We start from the raw sequence: 22,393 nt of genomic DNA, 5'->3' as shown, positions 1-22,393 counted from the left end.
ACTACCTCCTCCTACTCCCACCTCCAGGGATTTGCCTGGGCTGCTCCCCACCTTGTGAATGATCTAAAACATGTTTTTAAAACCCAGTTATTTGTTAAAGCCTATCAGCCCTCTTCCTAAATCGTTTACCTCTGTTATCACCTCCACTCCCCACGCGATGCCGCCATATTTGTGTCTTCACTTTGGAATGTAAGCTCTCAGGACCAGGCCCTCTTTCCCAGTGATCTCTTTCTACTATCCCATCACCCTCTGTACCTCTAGCCCTCTCTTCCTGAGCCTACATCACGCTGGTCATTACCCTCACTCTCACTCACTGTCCTTTAATAACTTGATCTGCTTTACCAAGTTATCTGTCTATATTTTGTTAACTAGTAGATGTCTGGTCTTTATATTATTATGTTTAGTTTAAAAATTTATTATACTAATGTAAATTTCATGTACATCACTGCAGAACTTTTGAGGTACCTTATAAATAAAAGATAATAATAATAACAATAGTAATAATAATAATAATAATAATATTGCATAGAAGTGTTTCTGTATTTCATGGAAGTGTACTCAGTAGTGATTTTCTATGGAAAATTTACGCCTAAGAGAATATTTCCGTGAGAACCTGACGCGTGAGACAGCGGTCACTGTACTATAAAAATAATAATTGGATTTCCTCACCCAGACAACAACCATATAACCCTTCAGATATATTGTGAAATCCAACATCCTGAATAAACAGAGGAAACAACTTTTCAATCTCAATGTGCAAGAAAAGGGGGGATACAATCATTATAAAGGACTTAATCAAATCAGTGGACAAATGTTTTAATAAATAAATCAAACTACATAAAAAAAGTATCTAAACTCTCACATTTAGTTCCCCAGGTTTATATAAATGAGTTTATTTAGATAATCAGAGGGCTATATTGCCCCATTGTCATCATTGGGAATCTGTTATGAAACAATCCAAAAATGGGATTAATTTACTGTCTTCCAAAAATACATATGACTGTAAACACAGGAAGAGCTATTATCAACACAGCTGGTCACTGACTGATAAGATCTCGGGTGGGCAGAGGGCAACTCTTAAACTTCTGGTAGGAAACACAGCCGGTTAATGTCCATTAAACCAATTTGAAGTTATAAGAAGCTCAGTAGGTGTGCCATGATTGTCTCCCATGAACCTGGTTGGTTGAACCAGCAGACACCATGGTACATTCCTACACTCTGCTCTGGGAGATGACCCAGCACCGAAAAATGCATCTCAGTGTGCAGCGAGGCAAAGAAATCTCAAGAGTTGCAATATGAAAAAGTGTAAAAGTGCAATGCTTGTTTTTGCCTCGCTCATGGCTTAACCTAATCGTGAGAGTGACGGAACTTCTGGATTGTCTTTATTACATGATTGATTGAGTGACACTGTTGATTATATGGCTCGGAGTGTTTTTAAAATAATGTTTCTCCATTGACGTTCAGCATGGAGCTACAAACCAATTGACCACCAGTTATTTACTGTAGAAAAACCGATGTCTTTTTGGAGTGGAGATGACCTCCAACTAAATATGCTCAGGGCCGTCTTTTCGACTGGGCACGATGGGCAGGTGCCGGGGGGCCAGCTGGCAAGGGGGCCCCGGGCAGAACTCTCAATGAAAATAAAAAATACAGTAAAGAAACAACCAAAAAAACACCTTACCTTCTGCGATCGTGTCCATTCTGTTTTCCCCAATTAAGTTCCATTTAATGTGTAATTAGCACAGTTTTTGCCATGACCTAAGGGCATAGTTCCACATTTACCTACATTAACTTCATCTGATTTCAAGGCAGAGTTTGCAATTTTGCCTGAATCATTTTATAGCAACTTACTATCCTACATTGTGTTAATAACCCAACATAGCTTAGTGTCATCTGCAAATATGGCCATCTATATATTATTATGGTTAATTTATGGTGCACCAATGATATCATGAAAAACTGTACAGAGAATATGTCATCATTCACACCACTCCCTGCCCCAGTGGGCTTACAATCTAAATACCTATCACACACAAACATGTTTTTGAGCCCCTGGGGGTAACAAAGCAAAGACATACAAATTCCACATAGGTTGGATCCTGGACAGAATTGAACCCATGACCCCGCCACTCTAAGACAACAATGCTCACCACTGTGCCATCATGCTGTCTCTACAAGGTTATTAATAAAAAGCTTTAAAAAGAATGGACCCAATACTGATTCCCGTGGCTCATCACTAATAACAACTTAGTTCCAATTTTGTATTCTTTTTAGGGCCTGTTTCAAGTTTGGACACAAGTCCGTTGGCGTGCCGTGTAATGTGTGGAATAGATTCGCGCATGCTTAGAAACGGACCTTACGCCAACAAACACAATTATATACAATTTATGTCAGAACACAAATGACGCTTAAGACTCCCTATGAGTTGACGGGGGAAACATGGGGTTGGAAGGGTCGGATTGGATGTAGGCAGTGCACAGTAAGGGCGAGTGATCATCATCATCATCATCATTTATTTATATAGCGCCACTAATTCCGCAGCGCTGTACAGAGAACTCACTCACATCAGTCCCTGCCCCATTGGAGCTTACAGTCTAAATTCCCTACTATAGACACACACTCACACACAGACAGACAGAGAGGGAGAGACTAGGGACAATTTGATTTCAACCAATTAACCTACCAGTATGTTTTTGTAGTGTGGGAGGAAACCGGAGCACCTGGAGGAAACCCACGCAAACACAGGGAGAACATACAAACTCCACACAGATAAGGCCATGGTTGGGAATCGAACTCATGACCCCAGTGCTGTGAGGCAGAAGTGCTAACCACTAGGCCACTGTGCGACCGATTCAAGTCTCGGGTTTCTCACAAGTTTGCTTGTTTGAGCCAGAAATTTGCAGAAGCTGCAGGGCAGGTGTCAGTGCTGACTGTTAGTGATGACTGGCACGGCATCTTCTTTGTTTGGAAAAGTAGACGTATGTGTGCCACCAGCTAGCACGGAACATGTTTCTGCAATTAAGATAGACCACAAATACACATCGCTTCTGATTCATCAAGAGGCGTAAACTGCGATTTTGTCCGTATAATCCGCTAAATATCTCTGCGCATGTCCAGAATTTGCTCATACACCAGAGAACGCAGCCACGCTCAATCAATGTTCGAGCACGAAGGACACTTAAGGCTAGATTTGCTAAGCTGCGGGTTTGAAAAAGTGGGGATGTTGCCTATAGCAACCAATCAGATTCTAGCTGTCATTTTGTAGAAGGTACAAAATAAATGAAAGCTAGAATCTGATTGGTTGCTATAGGCAACATCCCCACTTTTTCAAACCCGCAGCTTAGTAAATCTAGCCTTTAGTATGTAGTACAATTTCAGGGAAGGAGCGTTTGGCCATAATGCACAGTAAGGGAGTGCCAATCGCAAGCACATGCAGTAGCGTCCAGTCCAAGCTCTGGGAGTCTCAAAAGAACTTGTTTTTCAGCCATATCGCACAGCGGAACAAAGACTGAATTTGTGCAACGCAACAGATATTTTGCAATTCAAAAATTACCTTGTTAAATAAGGAGAGGAAAAATAAAAGTCATGTAAGATCTAGTTTGTAATTTTATAAGTGTAAGTTTGAGATGCTGGAGGCAAAGGAGAGAGTAAAATTTTTTTTGGAGACAACGCCCAGAATATTTTATTAGAACCTCCTGCGCTATAAATGTTGCAGAGTTTTATGTTTCCGTGTCATCTTCCGCTGTAAAATTTCCTGTTTCTGAAAGTTCATCTTCAAAGGTAAATTTTAACTGTGCTCAGCAGATTTCGCTGTTAATTTATGAGTGAGGCGGCCTGATTATTTCTTAGGGAAGGAGTTTAAATACTGCAGCAGTTGTTATTTACTCATCTTTGTTACAATCTATGCACATGATATAATTCATATTCTACCAGAACAATGAGACAAACAGCCACATTAACCCACATTGGTGAAGACGCTGCCTAGGTGCGGGGTAGAAGAATTACAGGTCAACAGGGTTATCCCATTATTTTCCTTATCTAACATAACAACATTTTACAAAAGATTTACTAAAGCTTTGAAAAGGAAAAGTGGAGCTGTTGCCCATAGCAACCAATCAGAATCTAGCGATCATTTTCTAGAATTTACTAGATAAGTCAGTAATGGCCATGTGAGGTCCTCCAGTCTACAAATGACCGCACTTTATCCTTAATTGCACGAATAAAAAAAGCAGTCCTCAACTACGGCACCCCCAGATAACTCATCCCAAAATGTCCCCCATTCCCACCTGCTCCAAAATTCCATCACATGCCACTCAAAACTGCCAATTGCTCCAAACTAGCCCCACATGGTCTCAAATCCATATTTATCACATTTGATTGTCCCATATATTTACACATGGTAATCTAGGTGGGCATTCTTGTACTACAATCCTCATTGTGATGGCAGAGGGGGGAGAAGGAGGATGTCACAGTGCACACAGAGCTCAGAGGGGCGTTCCAAAGCCTCTCTGCTCCATATTTCATGTGACTGTGGTTGCCATTGTAGCCCAGGATCATAAATCATTAATAGCAGCCGGAAGAAGAAAAAAAAGGAAAAATGGTAAATGCCAATATTCTCCTTATAGCTGGTTATATAGTGGTTAGCACTTCTACCTTACAGCACTGGGGTCATGAGTTCAATTCCTGACCATGGCCTTATCTGTTAGGAGTTTGTATGTTCTCCCTGTGTTTGCGTAGGTTTCCTCCAGGTGCTCTGGTTTCCTCCCACATTCCAAAAACATACTGGTAGGTTAATTGACTGCAATCAAATTGACCCTAGTCTGTGTTTCTGTCTGTGTTTGTGTATGTTAGGGAATTCAGACTGTAACCTCCAATGGGGCAGGGACTGATGTGAGTAAGTAAATAGATGATGATGATGATGATAGCCACAGTGATTTATATAAAAAAAAAACACACCTGGGGGTAAATGTATCAATCTGCGGGTTCTTCAACACCCGCGTGTTCAGCCTCTTCCGCGATTAAATTTCAAGCGGCGCTGCATTGTAAAGGGTTAACTTCCCTTTACAAGGCAGCGCCGCTTTAAATTTAAGCGCTGAAGAGGCTGAACACGCCGGAGATGAAGAATCCGGGGATTCATACATTTACCCCCTGATCTTTTGAGGGGGTTTCTGCTTTAGCATTTGCAGCCTATATCATCCAGATATTATATAGGCTATAACAGATATAACATATACAATAATCATACAGAGAAAGAGGACCTGTACTCATCACTTCATCAGTTATGAAAAACAGAGACAGCTACCTGGACAAAATGGGAACATTTCCAAGGAAACACTTTTATAACTGGGGCTTTTCCCTGGAAATTAAGGACTTTTTGTAACTGTATAAGTCATTGGAAAGGTCTTCAGCAACAGCAAACAGAAATAAATGCACGATTAGTAACATGCTGTATTTTGTGAGTTCTATCGAGACCTAAATTGGAATATAATTGCTATGAGATTTCTTCCTGTAAAGAAATGGTCAGGTTAATCCTTATAGGACGGGATCCAGGAGCGACTTTTGCTTTTCTCACAGCGAGAACCATCCAACTCTTCAGAGCCTCAAAGCCTTTCCGCCCGCCACACAGAGAATTCAAACATGAAGCATGTAGAATGCTTATTTCTGTAGTTGTCTCTGAGTTTTCCCTTCACATAAAGGGATCTGAGGCAACACGATCCCCAGGTATTCGCCCACAGCTGTAGGTAAAGTAGAAATATAACATTTACTGTCTGAGGAATTATTTTACATTACAGATGTATTGTACTTTGCCTTCAAATGCCTACATAAGAACACACTTTTTTTTAACTTGTTTTTTTTTTTATGCGGTAAGGTGATGGAAAAAAAGGATAGAAATGTTCTTTATTTACAGGCTGCAATGGTTATTAATAATGCCATTGTATCCCTGCTGGCACCTTGTACTAACACTAAAAGTGTTATTAGTACGCATGGATAGAGATAAGCATATATCCCGCATTACAGCTCTCAGAACACCACATGCACAGGAGAACGGATGCGTAGTCACACTACACGGAGGCGCAGCCAATCCCCAGCCTCCTTCCCGGCCCTTAAATAAACCACTTCAATGCCACACACAACTGTTGATGGCACATATGGCATTGATGGGGGCAATCGTCAGCTGCACAACTCCAAACTGTCCTGAAGTGGGGACAAAAATATATACATAAATAAACCCCTCAATATGAGACATGGAAGGCTTAGATTACATACCCTCAACAAATGGTCATGGCATCATTCCGTGTATTTTTAAAAAAATTAAGGCAGGTTTGGGACAGAAATGAATGCCAGTAACAGTTGTTAATTTGCTATTTTTAAAGTTTCATCCAACAGCAAGTGAACATATCATGTACTCTGAAGCATATTTATAAAATAGCAATATTATTAATATATAGCATCAAAAAATGGGATTGGTGGAATGATGATCATTTTGTAATTATCTTGTATTATATTCATAGAATTTATGGAATGATTTCCTTTTAGTGTTGAAAGTGAATAAGATGTATTAAAACATTTGTAATGTACCTCCTTAAGTCTAGAAATTCTTACTACAACCATATTCAGGGTACAACCAGCGCTTGATCCCAATTCTAATTTGTGGTACGAAATTTACATCATTCAATCACCATTCGCAATCCGTGTTTGCAGTTTTCAGTGAATGTACACCATTCCCTATTGAGGTTTTCTATTCAAGTTTGATGTTAGCTGTTTTTGCTAAAATGTTTATTTTTAAAATGATTCTTCTTTATACTTTTTAAATAATGTTTTTAAATTATCGATAATACTTAATTTAACATTTTTCAGACTGTTAGCGTTGCTATGTTTTATGTTCACCTTTCAAGATTTGCTACTAAGAACAGTTAAAATGTATCAATTTAAGCTCAAGCCCATTTGAGCTAGTCCATCCATGTGCATGGCTCAAACATGTTCAAACGGACTTAACCATGGTCGTAATTGTTACACTTTTCAATTTTAGGTAACTTTTTTTTTGAACTTTTAAAACTTTCAATCAAAAGTTCAAGAAATTTCGGGCTAATTTGTGTCCCTATTTGGTGAGACTGGTCCGAGAAACCATACATGTCCGATTCCAGCATCTGTATCCTCGCGCTGACGGGGTTCTGCTGATTTTTATCACATTTGTTTAGCCCTCTTCTCTAATTTTTCCACTATCTAATAATGTCAGTTTAACCTAAGTTATGGCTTAAATTGATCATGATAGTGATGGGGGCATTGGCCCTATCGTCATATGATCAACATCATCAACATTTATTTATATAGCACCAGCAGATTCGTTAGCGCTTTACAATTGTGAACAAACAGTAATAAAACAATACTGGGCAATACATACAGAGAGGTAAGAGAACCCTGCTCGCAAGTTTGTAATCTATGGATAAAGGGTTTGATACACAAGAGTAAATGCTACATCATATTAAATATTTGTCCAGCTATAAGGTTACAAAGTATTTAGTGGGCTGTTTGCTCAGTCACACAATTATGTTGGCAAGACGGATGTTGTCTTGTGTTAGCTGTGTGGAGGGTGGTAATAGGGTGACCTAGGGAAATGAAGAGGGTGGTAGAGGAATATTATAAGCTTGCCTGAAGAGGTGGGTTTTTATAGAATGCTTGAAGACTTGAAGACTAGAGGAAAGTCTTGTGGTGCGAGGGAGGGAATTCCATTAAGTGGGTGTAGTCCCAAAAAAAAGTCCTGTACCGACAATGGGAGGAAGTGATGAGAGTGGAAGAGAAACACAGATCTTGTGCAGAACGGAGGTGTCGAGTTGGGAGATATTTTAAGACAAGTGAGGAGATGTATGTTGGTGCAGTTTTGTGTATGGCCTTGTATGTTAGTGGAAGAATTTTATATTGGATTCATTGAAAAACAGGCAACCAATGTAGAGACTGACAGAGCGACTCAGCAGACGACAATAGATTTGCAAGGAAAATCAATCTAGCTTTTGCATTCAAAACAAATTGTAGGGGTTCAAGTCTGATTTTAGGAAGACCAGTAAAGAGGGAATTGCAATAGCCGATGCGGGAGATGATGCATACATGAATTAAAGCTTTTATATGCCTTGTATGAGATACGTGCGTATTCTTAAAATGTTTTTTACATGTATGCAGCATGATGTAAATATAGATTCGATGTGGGGAACAAAGGATAGCTGTGAGTCAAGAATTACACATAGGCAGTGATCTTGCAGGATGGGATTTATGGTCGTGTTGTCAACAGAAATAGAAATGTCAGGCAGGAAGCTTCTGTTGGTGGGTGGGAAAATTATTAATTCTGTTTTTGAAAGATTTAGTTTGAGTTGGCGAGAGGTCATCCAAGATGAAATGGCAGAAAGACAGTCAGTAACGCGACAGACAACAACACAGATGGTGAGAGATCAGGAGAGGATAGATAAATTTGTGTATCATCCGCATAAAGATGATACTGAAATCCAAAGAAGCTTATTAGTTTTCCAAGAGAAGTGGTGTAGGCAGAGAACAGTAGATAGGTAGGATGAGAACCAGGATAGGACAGTTCCTAGGGATTGTAACGTCTGTATGAGGAGAGAGTGGTCAACAGTGTGAAATGCAGCAGAGAGATCCAGGAGAATTAGAAGAGAGTAATCACCTTTAGTTTTAGCTGTGATCAGATCATTGACAACCTTGGTCAGCGCAGTCTCTGTGGAGTTTTGAGAGAGAAAGCCGGACTGAAGAGGATCCAGTAGGTTGTTTGCAGAAAGGAAGAGAATGAGGTGAGTGTAGGCAATTTTCTCTAGAAGCTTAGAGGGGCACGGGAACTGAGATTTGAGACAGTAATTTAAGAGAAAGTTTGGGTCAGAATTTTGTGAGTGTTTGGATAATGACGGAAAGTTACAAGTAGAGCGAGAGATATGACAGATTTGAGTCAGAGGTGGAATGGGCACATGAGACAAGGACCTACCAATTTGTGAGAGTATGGAATCAAGAGGACAGGAGGTAGAGTAGGAAGATTAGATGAAAGTAGATACTTCATCTACATTTGTGGGATTAAATGAAGAGAGAGTGTCAGAGGGAGCTGGGCAGGAATTGAGCTGATTGTTTGTCGAGGGAGATGATACCATTTCAAGTATTTCATGTGATATTTATATGTGTTGTGGGTTGTGTACTAATCTAAAGTGCCCCTTTAACCTCCTGCAAGCATAATGTAACACGCAAACTGACCGCTAAACGTAAAAGTTTACTGTATGTATAGTTCACACACAACTGGCACATCACTGTCTTTGTATTAAAAACTGCACGTATGTGTGTCACTAGCTAGCTCAGAACATGTGTGTGCAAGTAAGAGAAACTATAACCTGATTCAAATGGAAACGTATATATTAAGAGCCATTTCGGTTTGAATCCGAGCACGCGAATATTCAAGTTTAAAAACGCAACTTGCACGCAAGTCGAAGATTAATCAGGCCCTAAATGTGGCCACATGTGTCCACCCCTTGATATCAGAAAAAAATGTTTTCAACTTCAAAATAGGATATATATAGGGAAAATATTGATATTTGTGAAAATAAGGATAAGTTAGTGTTACCTATACCAAGTATATAAAGGTGGCAGGAAAAATAATTTTCCTTAATTTGATAAATTGAAGCTAATTTCAAAAAAGCTACTTTGTTGACCTCCGTGAATAAACAACGTAGTTGTGTAGGAGAGAACAGCCTTGATGAACTACTGTGTTACAAATAATTGAAGGATACATAAATTGACTTAGTAAATCTATTTTATTATATTCTGTATTTGTTTTTTGTCGTGTTTTTTTACCTACTGTAGGATAATACAATGTTTCCTTGATTTTATTTTAAATTAAATAGAACTGCTTTGTTTTGTTTTCTTATTATATTGGTTCAAGGTGACATTTCAGATTTTACAAACAGATGAACACAATGTTTTTTTGAAGTTCAGAAAATGTTGAGATATATATATATATATATATATATATATATATATATATATATATATATCTATACTTACAAAAAAAGCTTGTTCTCCTCCAAGGTTGAAGGCAAACATTCATTGTGCGGATACAAGTGTTATAATAAAGTAATGTTCAAGTATAACCGTAGGCATTGTGCGATTACGGCAGCCAACCAAGAGTCGTAGGACTGACTGCAGCCTATCGGATGACTAATAACCAGCGACATCACTAAGATGGGTTGTGTTTGTGGCTCAGTGATACCACTAGATGCTAGCAAATTGATAGGGTGCATTCCCATGAAATTTGATTCAGAAAACAAAATGGCTGCCTCAACTATCTCCAGGTGACATTTTACACTTTAATAGATCTGTGGGCAGCACGGTGGCTCAGTGGTTAGCACTTCTGCCTCACAGCACTGGGGTCATGAGTGCAATTCCCGACCATGGCGTTATCTGTGAGGAGTTTATATGTTCTCCCCGTGTTTGCGTGGGTTTCCTCCGGGTGCTCCGGATTCCTCCCACGCTCCAAAAACATACTGGTAGGCAGTGGCAGGTCCAGGGGGGGGGGGGGGCGATCGGGGCGATCGCCCCCCCCCCTACCAGGGGCTTGCTGCCGACAGCAGCACACTGTGCAGGTCCGTTCAGCAGTGAAAGTGTGCTGTCCCGCTGCTCTGATTGTGTTTTAAACACAACCAGAGCGGCGGGACAGCACACTTTCACTGCTGAACAGACCTGCACATACTGTGCAGCTGCCAGCAGCCTCAGAACACAGAAAGGGGGCGGGGCCTAAATCGCCCCCCCTAAAATCGCCCGGGGTAGGACAAATGTCTGGGTCCGCCCCTGCTGGTAGGTTAATTGGCTGCTATTAAACTGACCCTTGTTTCTCTCTGTCTGTGTTTGTGTGTGTGTGTGTGTGTGTGTGTGTATGTTAGGGGATATAGATTGTAAGCCCCAATGGGGCAGGGACTGATGTGAGTGAGTTCTCTGTACAGCGCTGCGGAATTAGTAGCGCTATATAAATAGTTGATGATGATGATCAGATCACCAAGACTAAAGTGACATTATATTGAAAATTTACTTTTGAACGCTACATTTTTTGTGAAAATATTTTTTTGTCTTGGTGACTATTTTTAATTACTCAATAAAGCCGGGTAATAATTTTAACATTGCTATGATAACTTAGGTTTCATTGTGGGAATATGTAAAATAATTTAAAATATTTGATTTCACTTATAAAGCATTGAGCTGATATTGCTTGATGCAATTATGCAGGAAAATAGAGTTGTCTGAGCAGCATAATTCAAGTCTACGTGATTTATTAAATATTTGTAGAAAATATTGCATAATACTGAAACAACTCAAAGTCATATATATATATATAAAGTTTAGGGATTATAATACTTATGTTGCATGTGTGGTGGTTGATCTAATAGACAGGTAGTCTATGTTAGATTGGTGCCAGGGGTTACTGTGAGACCTCGTGACTGGTGCGATTGAATCAAGGAGATACGCACAATTCTGAACTTTTACCGTCTTACAGCCTTGCAGACGGTATTGGCATTCTATTGCTCTTGTGATTGACTTCTGCTATTATACGTATTGCATGGTTATGTGACCTTAAAGTTATACAAGGTTCTTAAATGACACCAGGGGGAGAGTTTCCGGTGGATTTGAAAAGTGGAGATGTTGCCTATAGCAACCAATCAGATTCTAGCTGTCATTTTGTAGAGTGTACTAAAGAAATGATAACTAGAATCTGTTTGGTTGCTATAGGCAACATCTCCACTTTTAAAATCCGCCGGAAACTCTCAGCTTGATATATTAACCCCCAGGTGGGTTGATAGTTAAATTCGAAATAGGATAAAAGAGATCTTGAGTAAACAGCTAGCTGTATGAAGTTTATTATTAGTTTATTATATTAGCCAACAGAATTATTATTTCTGGTAACCAGGCTCAGATTTAGTGGCACCATCACCACGGGGAATCAACAGTTCAGAACCACCGAGGGAGGTCATTTTGAAGATAGGTCCTATCACCAGCTCCACCACCGTGGGAAAATTGAGGGTCATATAACCTGTGCATGAGAGGGGGTATGTGGGTTAAACTTTGGGGACTAAGTACTGGACAATGTACTGCTGCTTTACGCAATAAAGCTGCAAATTGATTGCAACGATTTGCCTCACAGTCCTCATTGGGAAATTGTTGGTTTCTGTGTAAATTGTCTGCCATCTTGACAAATAAAGCAGATAGCTATTATATCAGAATTACATGATGAGCTTCACCATGAAGTTGCCAGTGTCACAAGTTGTGTCAGCGTGGGATTTTTATGGGATTTCGCTTTCGGTGTTGTTTGCTTGTTACTCTTGTGCATGTCACAAATTGGTATAAAACCACATTAGTGTATTAGTATTATTTATTCATAAGTTAATATGTTTTTTTTGTATTTCCATTTATTTTTTTATTTACAAGTTCTCTAACTATCAGTTGCTTAGTAAATGCGATTAATGAGTGTATTTAGATTACTCCCCCAGGTTTTCACAGACAGGTTATATTTTCCCTATACAATCCCATGTCAATGTTAAAATAACTATTACTAAATGTACAATACAAGCAAGAAAAGAGAAATTACTTTCATAGTGTATAGTTATATTGTTTACTGCATTTATGGCAATGAAAGTACATATTGTAATTCCTCATTGTAAAACGTTCTTCTTTTATTGCAGATATCTTTTCCTGACTTACAATGGAAAAAATCCTCTGCAGTCTTCTGGTGTTTGGAATGGCAGTAATGGTCAACTCATGTCCAAAATATTGTGTATGTCAGAACTTGTCGGAGTCACTTGGGACTTTGTGCCCTTCCAAAGGCTTGCTCTTTGTACCAGTAGACATTGACCGAAGGACAGTTGAACTTCGACTTGGGGGAAATTTTATCATAAGCATCAATCGGCTAGACTTCGCCAACATGTCTGGTCTTGTTGACCTTACCTTATCTAGAAACACCATCAGTTATATTCAGCCGTATTCTTTTGTGGATCTAGAGAGTCTTCGATCTTTACATTTGGACAGTAACAGGTTGACCATCCTAGGAGATGAGATATTTAGAGGTTTAATTAATCTCCAGCACTTGATTATGAATAATAACCAACTCAATAGTATTGCGGATGATGCTTTTGAAGACATTTTACAGACGTTGGAAGATCTTGACCTTTCTTACAATAACCTTAAAACAATTCCGTGGGATGCTGTACGAAGGATGATTAACCTACATCAGCTTAGTTTGGACCACAATTTAATAAATTATATTACAGAAGGTACGTTTCAGGACCTCAATAAATTGGCCAGGATTGATTTGACTTCTAACAGGCTTCAAAAACTACCTCCGGATCCGGCACTTGCAAGGTCACAAATATCAGTGCTTTCTGCAACACCTTTTCTTCCCCCTTTGTCTCTCAGCTTTGGGGGTAATCCACTTCATTGTAATTGTGAACTACTGTGGCTAAGAAGACTTGAGAGAGAGGATGATATGGAGACATGTGCATCTCCTTCTCCTCTAAAAGGGAGGTATTTCTGGTATGTTCGAGAAGAAGAATTTGTGTGTGAACCACCTTTAATTACTCAACATACTCAAAAGTTGCTTGTTTTGGAAGGACAAACTGCTTCTTTAAAATGTAAAGCAGTTGGAGATCCTGCACCGGTCATACATTGGGTTGCTCCCGATGGTCGTCTCATTGGAAACTCCTCAAGGACAGCTGTTTATGACAATGGAACTTTAGATATCTTAATTACCACCTCCAAGGATTATGGGACCTTCACTTGCATAGCAGCAAATGCGGCTGGAGAGTTAACAGCACCGGTTGAGTTGTCAATTGTTCAGCTGCCGCATCTCAGCAATGGCACCGGTCGAGCGGCACCCCCCAAATCACGGCTTTCTGACATCACCAGCTCTAGCAAAACTAACAGAGGAGGAGAAGTGAAGACTCCACCAGAGAAAGCTGTTGTAGTGTCAGAGGTGACAACTACCACAGCGTTGGTAAAGTGGTCGGTGAGCAAGGCTGCACCCAAAGTTAAAATGTACCAACTTCAATACAATTGCTCAGATGACGAAGTTCTAATTTACAGGTAAAGTACAACATTTAAAATTGTTACAAAAGACCAATAATATTTACTGATGTCAGGATGCCAGTATTCTTCCCTCTCGTTATAAGTCTGTTTTGGATATAAATGCACATAAGAGATTCCCAAGAACATTTACCATGTCAATAAATTACTTACATTTTCTATACGACTATACGATAAGACTGAATGGTAAGTTTCTCTTTTCCTTGAACAAAAACTCAGAACCCAACTGCAGAATGTTCTGTGTGTCTTTGAAATATGCTGAACTTATTTTCTTTTAAAGCTGTGTGATTTGGGACTTCACTAGATTTCATCTCTACAGCCCCGTTGGGTTTTGGCCAATTTTGATGCTATTTGACATGTCGTGTAGTCAGGGAGTTTTCCAGTTATATAATGAGACCTTAAAACTCAAAATGTTTTGACAATATAACATTTAATGATTTCCAGGAACAATTCTGTATGGTGACCCTGTCATCCTGTCATTAGTATTGGTGACTCTGAAAGCTCAAAGAGGAAGATTTGCTCAATTGTTTTTTTTGTTCTTGTTGGAAACAAAACAGAACTTTTGTAATTGTATTTCCAGTACTATCCTAAAAACTTCTGTAGCAGAAACCATCTCATGCTTTACATTGAATGTCACAGAATAACAGAGTAACTTTTTAAGAGCAAGTGGCTAGAATGTATTAACGTTATTTTATCTCTTACCAATAATCATTGTCCACTGCGATTTGTGTGGTTCCAACTCACAATGCGATTTAATAGCAAAAGCAAAAGGATAACAGTTCAATAAATAAGTACAGTCGATACATAAGTCGCGCCCTGCTGGATCCAGCTTACAGTCATTCAATCCTGAAGTCTGTGGTCAAAGAGACTGTAAGCTGATTCCAGACAGCAATATATATATACATTTGGTGTTACAGTAAATACAATACAGATGACTTGGCATGTTTCCATAGGTTCAGGCTCCAGGACAGTCCAGTATAGTGTAGTTCATAGGTCAGTTCAAACGACACCCTCCAAGGGTGGGGGTCAGCTCTCCGATCAGATACATACTAATCTTCCCGCCGACAGCTAGTTAGAACTCGTCTATTTACATTATACACACAATACCATTCTGATCCCTAATTCTCTATATTCCATAACTAGCATAAACGAGGTGCAATCTTATAGCCGATGGAACCGGATAATAAAGGATAATTAGGGGATTAGAATGACACTAAACATGATATGTTTCATGTAATAAAGCGCTTCTTAACCTTATCATATATAACTATAAATTCAATAACATTTGTTCATAAATGAGTGTAGGTTGGAACTATAAAAATGAACTATGTATAAGTGAATGTGTAAGTGTATGCGTGCGTTATTTATTGTGCGATTGCATCATGACACGTGGCGTACTGATCGCAATTGCACGGTAAAAAATATTAGTCAATATACTTTTTTTCATCCAATTATTTCTTTAATCCGACTAAAGTGGAATACAAATAGTTTATATTTTAATATCTGAAATTCTATTTGTTGCTGCATGATGTACCTTCCAGATTTCCCTGTTTGAGGATACATTTCCTGCATTAGGTAAAAATAGGGCAATTTTTAAAATTGTTCCATAATGCATTGGCATGTTACGCATTTAGCTGTGGTATTTATTTTCCTCCCAGAGAATTCCTGTTAATCTTACTGAGGTGTATATTACTCTAATAGTACATCAAATTGTGGGCATAATGGCATTGTTGGAATATGTGCCACCGCTGAGGGCCAGGCCCAAAAGGGACTGAAAAAATGAGAGGTTAAGAGGTAGTATGGTGGCTTAGTGGTTAGAACTTCTGCCTCACAGCACTGGGATCAAGAGTTCTATTCCCAACCATGGCCACGCAAACACAGGGAAGACATACAAACTTCTCACAGATAAGGCCGTGGTCGGGAATCTAACTCATGACCCCAGTACTGCAAGACAGAAGTGCTAACCACTAAGCCCCCGTGCTGCCTATAGCTATAAATTAAACCTGCACTACCTAAATGTAGTTTATAATATAGACCATGCACTGCAAAGCTAACAAAATATGTTGGGATGCGGGAATTTTAATTAAAGTAGTAGCATTGTATGTTTCAAAATAGAACACATATTATTGCTAATACTAACACGGTCTGTATTTGAAATCAATGTTCTTGTGAACTTTTTTGTCTTAGTTGGAAAAGATATTTCCACGAGGGGCCATTTAAAATGCTGAAAAATTGCAGATCTCAGCTGTACAAAAGTGTTCTTATTCGCTGACCAATCACGTTTAAAGGGTCACTCTCACTTCACGGTCCCCGAAGCTGCCTGCAGAAAATCCATCTGCATCTAGTCTTGTGGATACACCTCAAAATACGCATGGTGCAAATAGTCAAAAATGTCACATCAAAGTCCATTCTACTGACACTTCCCCTCTCATTATTTTACTTTTTACCATTTATCTCCTAAAACACTGCAGAATTTATTCTCATTTATGTTATTTACATTAATCATGACAATGAGGGGACAAAGGGACTCTTTATTACAGGTGTCTCTTTGGAGTGCTTGTGGCTTTGTATTGCATTGGTTGAACTTTATCTAGCGATGCATTTTCCTGACAGAAGGAAGGTACAAAGTGCATCTCATAATACAGGGTACCTGGAACACCCCTATCAATGGATCCTTCCCAGCCACTTATCTCATGTCGGTGATCCCATCCTGAATGATGTGTCCATACTGTGCAAGGAACCCCCATTATCTTTGTTATCTGCCCAAATCATCACAGCACAAACAGCAATTACACTTGGGCCAAAGTTAGGGTCTCACAAAATATTATTTGCACTTTGTGCTTCCACATTTGGAGCTGAAAAATGATACTAAAAGGAAGTAAAGGGTTGCTATGAGTTACTGAACATTTCCGCTTTGATTGCAAGTACAAAACAAATGGCAAATGCTTTCTATGTAATTGTGATCTTGGCTGCAGTTGAGTCAGGATTCTGCCTTGTTGCATTCTACAGAAATGCAGCTAGCGCAGGAGCTTCTGCAGTGAGAAGTATTTGTGTCATATATTTATCAAAGCTCCGTATTTTACTGTTCTATAGGGCGACTGCAGACACAGCGCGTCCTATCTTCAGAGACGTTTGTTCAGTCTGGAAATTTCAATCTGTTTGACTCAATTAACATCAGTTCCATGAATTAATTGATATACATCAGTTTATTTTTTGAGTTGAGGTTACATAAGGCAAACAGTCAATTGAAAATAATGGACAAGAGAAATGGTTGTATGATAATATGTCTCTTGTTGGTATGTCTCCAATTTTTATACTAATGTATGGAAATGCTCTGTGTAAACTGAGATGATAGCGACGATGAGAATGCTGACATAAATAAGGGATATGTAAAGAAATTATGTTAAAAATATCATTTAAACTTTAGCTTCCCAACTGTCAAACAGCGGTAAATTGCTGCTTCAATGAAGCCTGAGCTGTGATTTTAAAATAATCGGGTTCCACAGGCAATCTGGTCCTTGCACTGTTTCAATTTCATTTTACACTGGACGGTGATCTCCGTTAGGCAGCGTTCAGTATGTTCACTACTAAACTTAATGCAGAAATGAGATTTCTAACTTGAATTACCATGGCAACCCTCCATCTTAATTATGGTGTAATCACGATTTCCTTTACGCAGTGGTCGGTCATATCAGAAATGGGAACAGCCATTCCACCGTGCCCTAATAGATCCCTGATAATACTTATAACATTAGATCTCCATTAGATCACCATTAGATCACCATTGCAAGTGATCAGTTGCTGCTGAGATAGAATGGGAAGGGGCTGTCAGACCCTCTTGTTGTAACATGGCAATGCCCCCCTAATACAATAGTTAAAAATTGCTTTTTTAAAAGAAGAAAAAAATTGGTCTTAATTTTCTCTTTATAGCCTATTCCAACCACTCAAAAAATGCATGTAATCTCAAACCTACAAAATTACGCCATCAACCCGTTGTTCTCTGTTATCTCCAGGCTCAGGATAAAAGGTATTTACCTCTGGATCCCTATAATCCCGTCAGACCTTGTCCAAAGTCCCCACATTTGGTTTACCTCTACTCAGGAGAACGAGATGGTTATATTTGGGGGTAAATTTCTTAGGTTGTCCCTATTATCTAAAAGGCGTTTTGGTGAGACTCATGGAAGAGAGTATTTTTTCTCATGTTTCCTTATATAAATCCTATAAAACAAAAAAAAAAACATTTATCCTAATATGTTACCAAATGAAACCTTCATCTATCTCCCTCCAAAAAATTTTTTTTACAAGTGGATAGAAATAAAAATTTAATAATTATTCCCAGTGAGACTGACGTGTGTCCGCAACATAAAATCTCTACAGTCATCAAGATTTTTTTTAGAAAAGGGTCCGAATCGGCCAATTGGGCCCATATTATCAAAGGACTCTCAAAAACATTATAGAAATTCTACAGAGTATATCTTCTTTAATGTCTATTGTGTACCAAACAATGCATAGTCATGGGTTACCTCTCTAATAGTGCTGGGTGAGTGTTGCTCTATTATGTTCAATTTAAATCACCAGGACCATAAAATAGGACATAACTAAACAAAAGTTCAAAAGTCCCTGGGATATTGCTGTTGGCAACATTTCAAATGATCCAATCAGATTTTCTCCCCATTCATTTTCAACTTGCAATAAAGATACATCAAATAGTATTTTTTATATATATTTTTGTCCCTCACTGATTGAAAACAACACCTCACTGATCTGGGAGTAACGTCCTCTCAGAATATACTACGGAGAATAATCCTAGCTATACTCAGATTGACAGACCCGTTTCACACCAATTTAAATTCCAATTAATACATAATTTAAATCCTAATTTACTCATCACAGACAGATTCCCCAACTGTAAATATTATATAACCTTCCTTTCTTGCAAAGGGAAAGACTGAACTGAAATTTAATTTCTCTCAATGACTTCGGGATGTCAATTAAAATCAACCGTTTCATGCCCGGACTTCAAGTCTTTCCATTTATACTGGGTTTAATATTCTATAATTTATTGTTGCTGGTTTCCAAATTTTTTTAAGAAACAATTCTTACACATATGCAGTCAAATGGTGTAGGTATTGTATATATATATATATATATATATATATATATAATTATTATTATTACCATTTATTTACATAGCACCACTAATTCCGCAGCACTGTACAGAGAATTCACTCAGGAGCACCCAGAGGAAACCCACACAAACACTGGGAGAACATACAAACTTCACACAGATAAGGCCATGGTCGGGAATTGAACTCATGACCCCAGCGCTGTGAGGAAGAAGTGCCACCGTGCTATATACATATATATATATATATATATATATATATATATATATATATATATATATACATACACACACACGCACATATACATCACTGTAATCCTTTTGCCATGGTGTCTTCCATAATAGAAACACTGGTTACTGTAATTGCCCATTGGCACTTTTCCCTGTACCAAAAATGGATGTTTCTGAGAGTTATATTCAAAAATTCCAAGCTGACCCAGCTATTCACATTTGCACTAGTCACCCCTGGAAAGAGTGGATAGGCTGACAAATTCAGCAAACCTCACTCTAGGATTACACTCGCTGGTTGTATGTTACGTATTTGGGGAGTCGGTCTGTGATTAATGCTGCAGTCCTTTACCCGAGCTGAGTGAACTTGTAATGAGGCAGTTGTCTCGGACAACAGGATTGGGGGGTACATTGCAAAGATCTAGCTTTTTTTTACAGTTCAAGTCTACACAGGGAGCCTGATTCATCAAGACACGTATGCTGGGCGCAATGTGCGTTTGTTTCAGAGGACATGTAATTCAGGTCTGCACATGCCCAAATTCAACAGAACACGTCCAATGCCTATGTGGAATGTAAATTCTCAAAAGAACGCACAAATAAATTTAATTAATGTCACCTGGTAATAATATAGGCATTAATAACAAAACATTAAAAATGTTGTTGTTTTTTTTTATACATAAAATACATTTATTAATATCTACTGTACATAAAATACATTTTTACCATTGTTACAGCTTGCAAACACATGTTCTAGCATGTACACACAGCCGTCATCATTAGTAACCAGCCCTGCAGCTGGAGCAAGAGATACGGCTAAGAAACAAGTACTTTAGAGATGACCAGAGCTTGGATCGCGATTGGCTCATCCTTACTGTAGACAAGGACGTTCCCCGCCCCGTTCCTTACCTTAAATCGTAATCTGTAGTAAGGGTCCTGAGGATGAATTGAACGTTGCTGCGTTCTGTAAACGTATGAGCCGGTTCTGGGCATCCGTAGAGTGATTTTGCAGATGTAAAATCACCATTTATGTCCCTTGATGAATCAGGGTCAGAGAGTGGAGGGTACCGTGGGTGTCTGGAGAGGGCAGAATATATTCCCAATGTGGCATCTTGTGTTTAATTACAAATAAAATCGAATTTTGCATAAGCTCTTGTGTTTGCCCCTCAGGTTCCTTAGGCTTACCACCATGGTCTATAGACAGACATGTAACTTACCTGACTTGTGACTGAATTAACACTAGTATTTTGACTAACCAAGTGTACAAGGAAAGGAGGTGACACTACCTGGAAGGTCCTAAGTTATAGAAACCTATGACACTACTTTTCACACACAGAACTATATACAGAACAAGGGAGGGTGCGCAGTGTCCCCCAATGGAGTCAGAGAAAAGGATTTTACGGTGAGTAAAAATCTTATTTTCTCTTTCCTGCCATTGGGGGACACTGCGAGACATTGGGGATATACCAAAGCTTCCTCACGGGAGGGATTGCTCAGGACCAGCTGCGCTTATAATCCTGCAGCCAAAGCTTGCATCGGCCGACGCAAAGCCTTGTAATCTGTAAAACTTGGTGAAGGTGTGGACGGAAGACCATGTCGCCGCTCTACACAGCTGCTCCGCCGACGCCCCATGCCTGGCTGCCCAAGAGGCGCCTACGGCTCTGGTCGAGTGCGCCTTTAATTCCATTGGGACGGGTTGCGCGGCTAATGTGTAGGCCTCCCAAATAGTGGAAGTAATCCATCGGGCAATTGATTGCCTTGAGGCTGGCCACCCCCTCTTCTGGGCCTCATAGAGAACAAATAGATCTCTGGTCTTCCTAAGCGGAGCCGTGCGATCTATATAACACTGAAGTGCCCGGACTACGTCCAGTAACTGTAGAGCCTCCTCCTGGGAGTCTCTTTTGGATCGAAACGCCGGAACAACAATCTCTTGGTTTCGGTGGAATCTGGATACCACCTTAAGGCTGAAAGAGGGCTTTGTGCTAAGTACCGCCCTGTCGGTGTGGAAGATGAGGAAAGGAGGGTCACAGCGAAGCGCCCTGAGTTCTGACGTTTTCCAAGTAAGGTGCCTTAAGGCTGCCGAGTGTAAAGGCTCGCACGGGGGCTTTGTGAGGGCCCCAAGGACTATATTGAGGTCCCAGTGCTCTACTGGGTGACAAAATGGGGGTTGTATATGTAAAACCCCCTGCAGAAATGTCTTAATGTCTGTGTAATCTGCTATCTTTCTTTGGAAGTACACGGAAAGAGCAGATACCTGTACCTTGAGTGAACCTAGGCGGAGTCCCTTTACTAGGCCGTCTTGCAAGAAGTCTAGTAAGCTGGCCAGTTTAAATCTTAACGTGTGGAGTCCCTTAGACTCGCACCACAGGATATATGTCTTCCAAACCCTGTAGTATATAGAAGACGATGAAGGCTTTCTGGCCTTGATCATGGTTGCTATTACCTGCTGTGAGAACCCCCTCGCCTTGAGTATTAGGGTCTCAGTAGCCGTTAAAGCCAGCCGATCCAAACCTTGGTAGAGGAAAGGACCCTGAACCAGAAGATCTGTTCGCATGGGCAGGCGCAATGGTGGGGCTGCTGCTAGCCCCAGAAGGTCTGAGAACCAAGCTCTGCATGGCCAATACGGGGCTATTCCCCCTCATTCCCCCTCTAACTAAAAGCTGTAATCTATCTCTTTCTACTGGTATTTTTTCATCACTATACAAGCATGCAGTGATTATTCCCATTTTAAAAAAAAACAGAATTCTGACCCTAAATCTCTTGTAAATTACCGCCCCAACTCCCAACTCCCATGCCCCTCCAAGCTTCTCGAGAGAATTGCCTATACTCGCCTCACACACTTTCTTACAGCAAACAACCTATTGGATCCTCTTCAGTCAGGCTTTCGCTCTCAACACTTCACAGAGACTGCGCTGACCAAGGTTGTCAATGATT

At 39.7% G+C, this 22,393-nt stretch overlaps 1 protein-coding gene across 4 annotated transcripts in view; it reads left to right on the top strand.

The window, feature by feature from the left end:
* Positions 1–22,393, top strand: part of LRFN2 (leucine rich repeat and fibronectin type III domain containing 2) — a 409,571-nt gene that overhangs the window by 298,390 nt on the left and 88,788 nt on the right. For all 4 annotated transcript variants that reach the window (XM_075204433.1, XM_075204431.1, XM_075204434.1 and 1 more), the window contains one exon: positions 12,714–14,109. In XM_075204433.1, coding sequence (XP_075060534.1) covers positions 12,734–14,109 — 1,376 coding nt within the window. In that variant the 5' untranslated portion in view covers positions 12,714–12,733. The remainder of the gene's footprint in view (positions 1–12,713; positions 14,110–22,393) is intronic.

Source organism: Mixophyes fleayi, chromosome 3, assembly GCF_038048845.1.
Source record: "Mixophyes fleayi isolate aMixFle1 chromosome 3, aMixFle1.hap1, whole genome shotgun sequence".
NCBI classification, from domain to species: Eukaryota; Metazoa; Chordata; class Amphibia; order Anura; family Limnodynastidae; genus Mixophyes; species Mixophyes fleayi.
The sequence above is the reverse complement of the archived record's forward strand: the minus strand, read 5'-3'. Positions and strand labels throughout refer to the sequence as shown.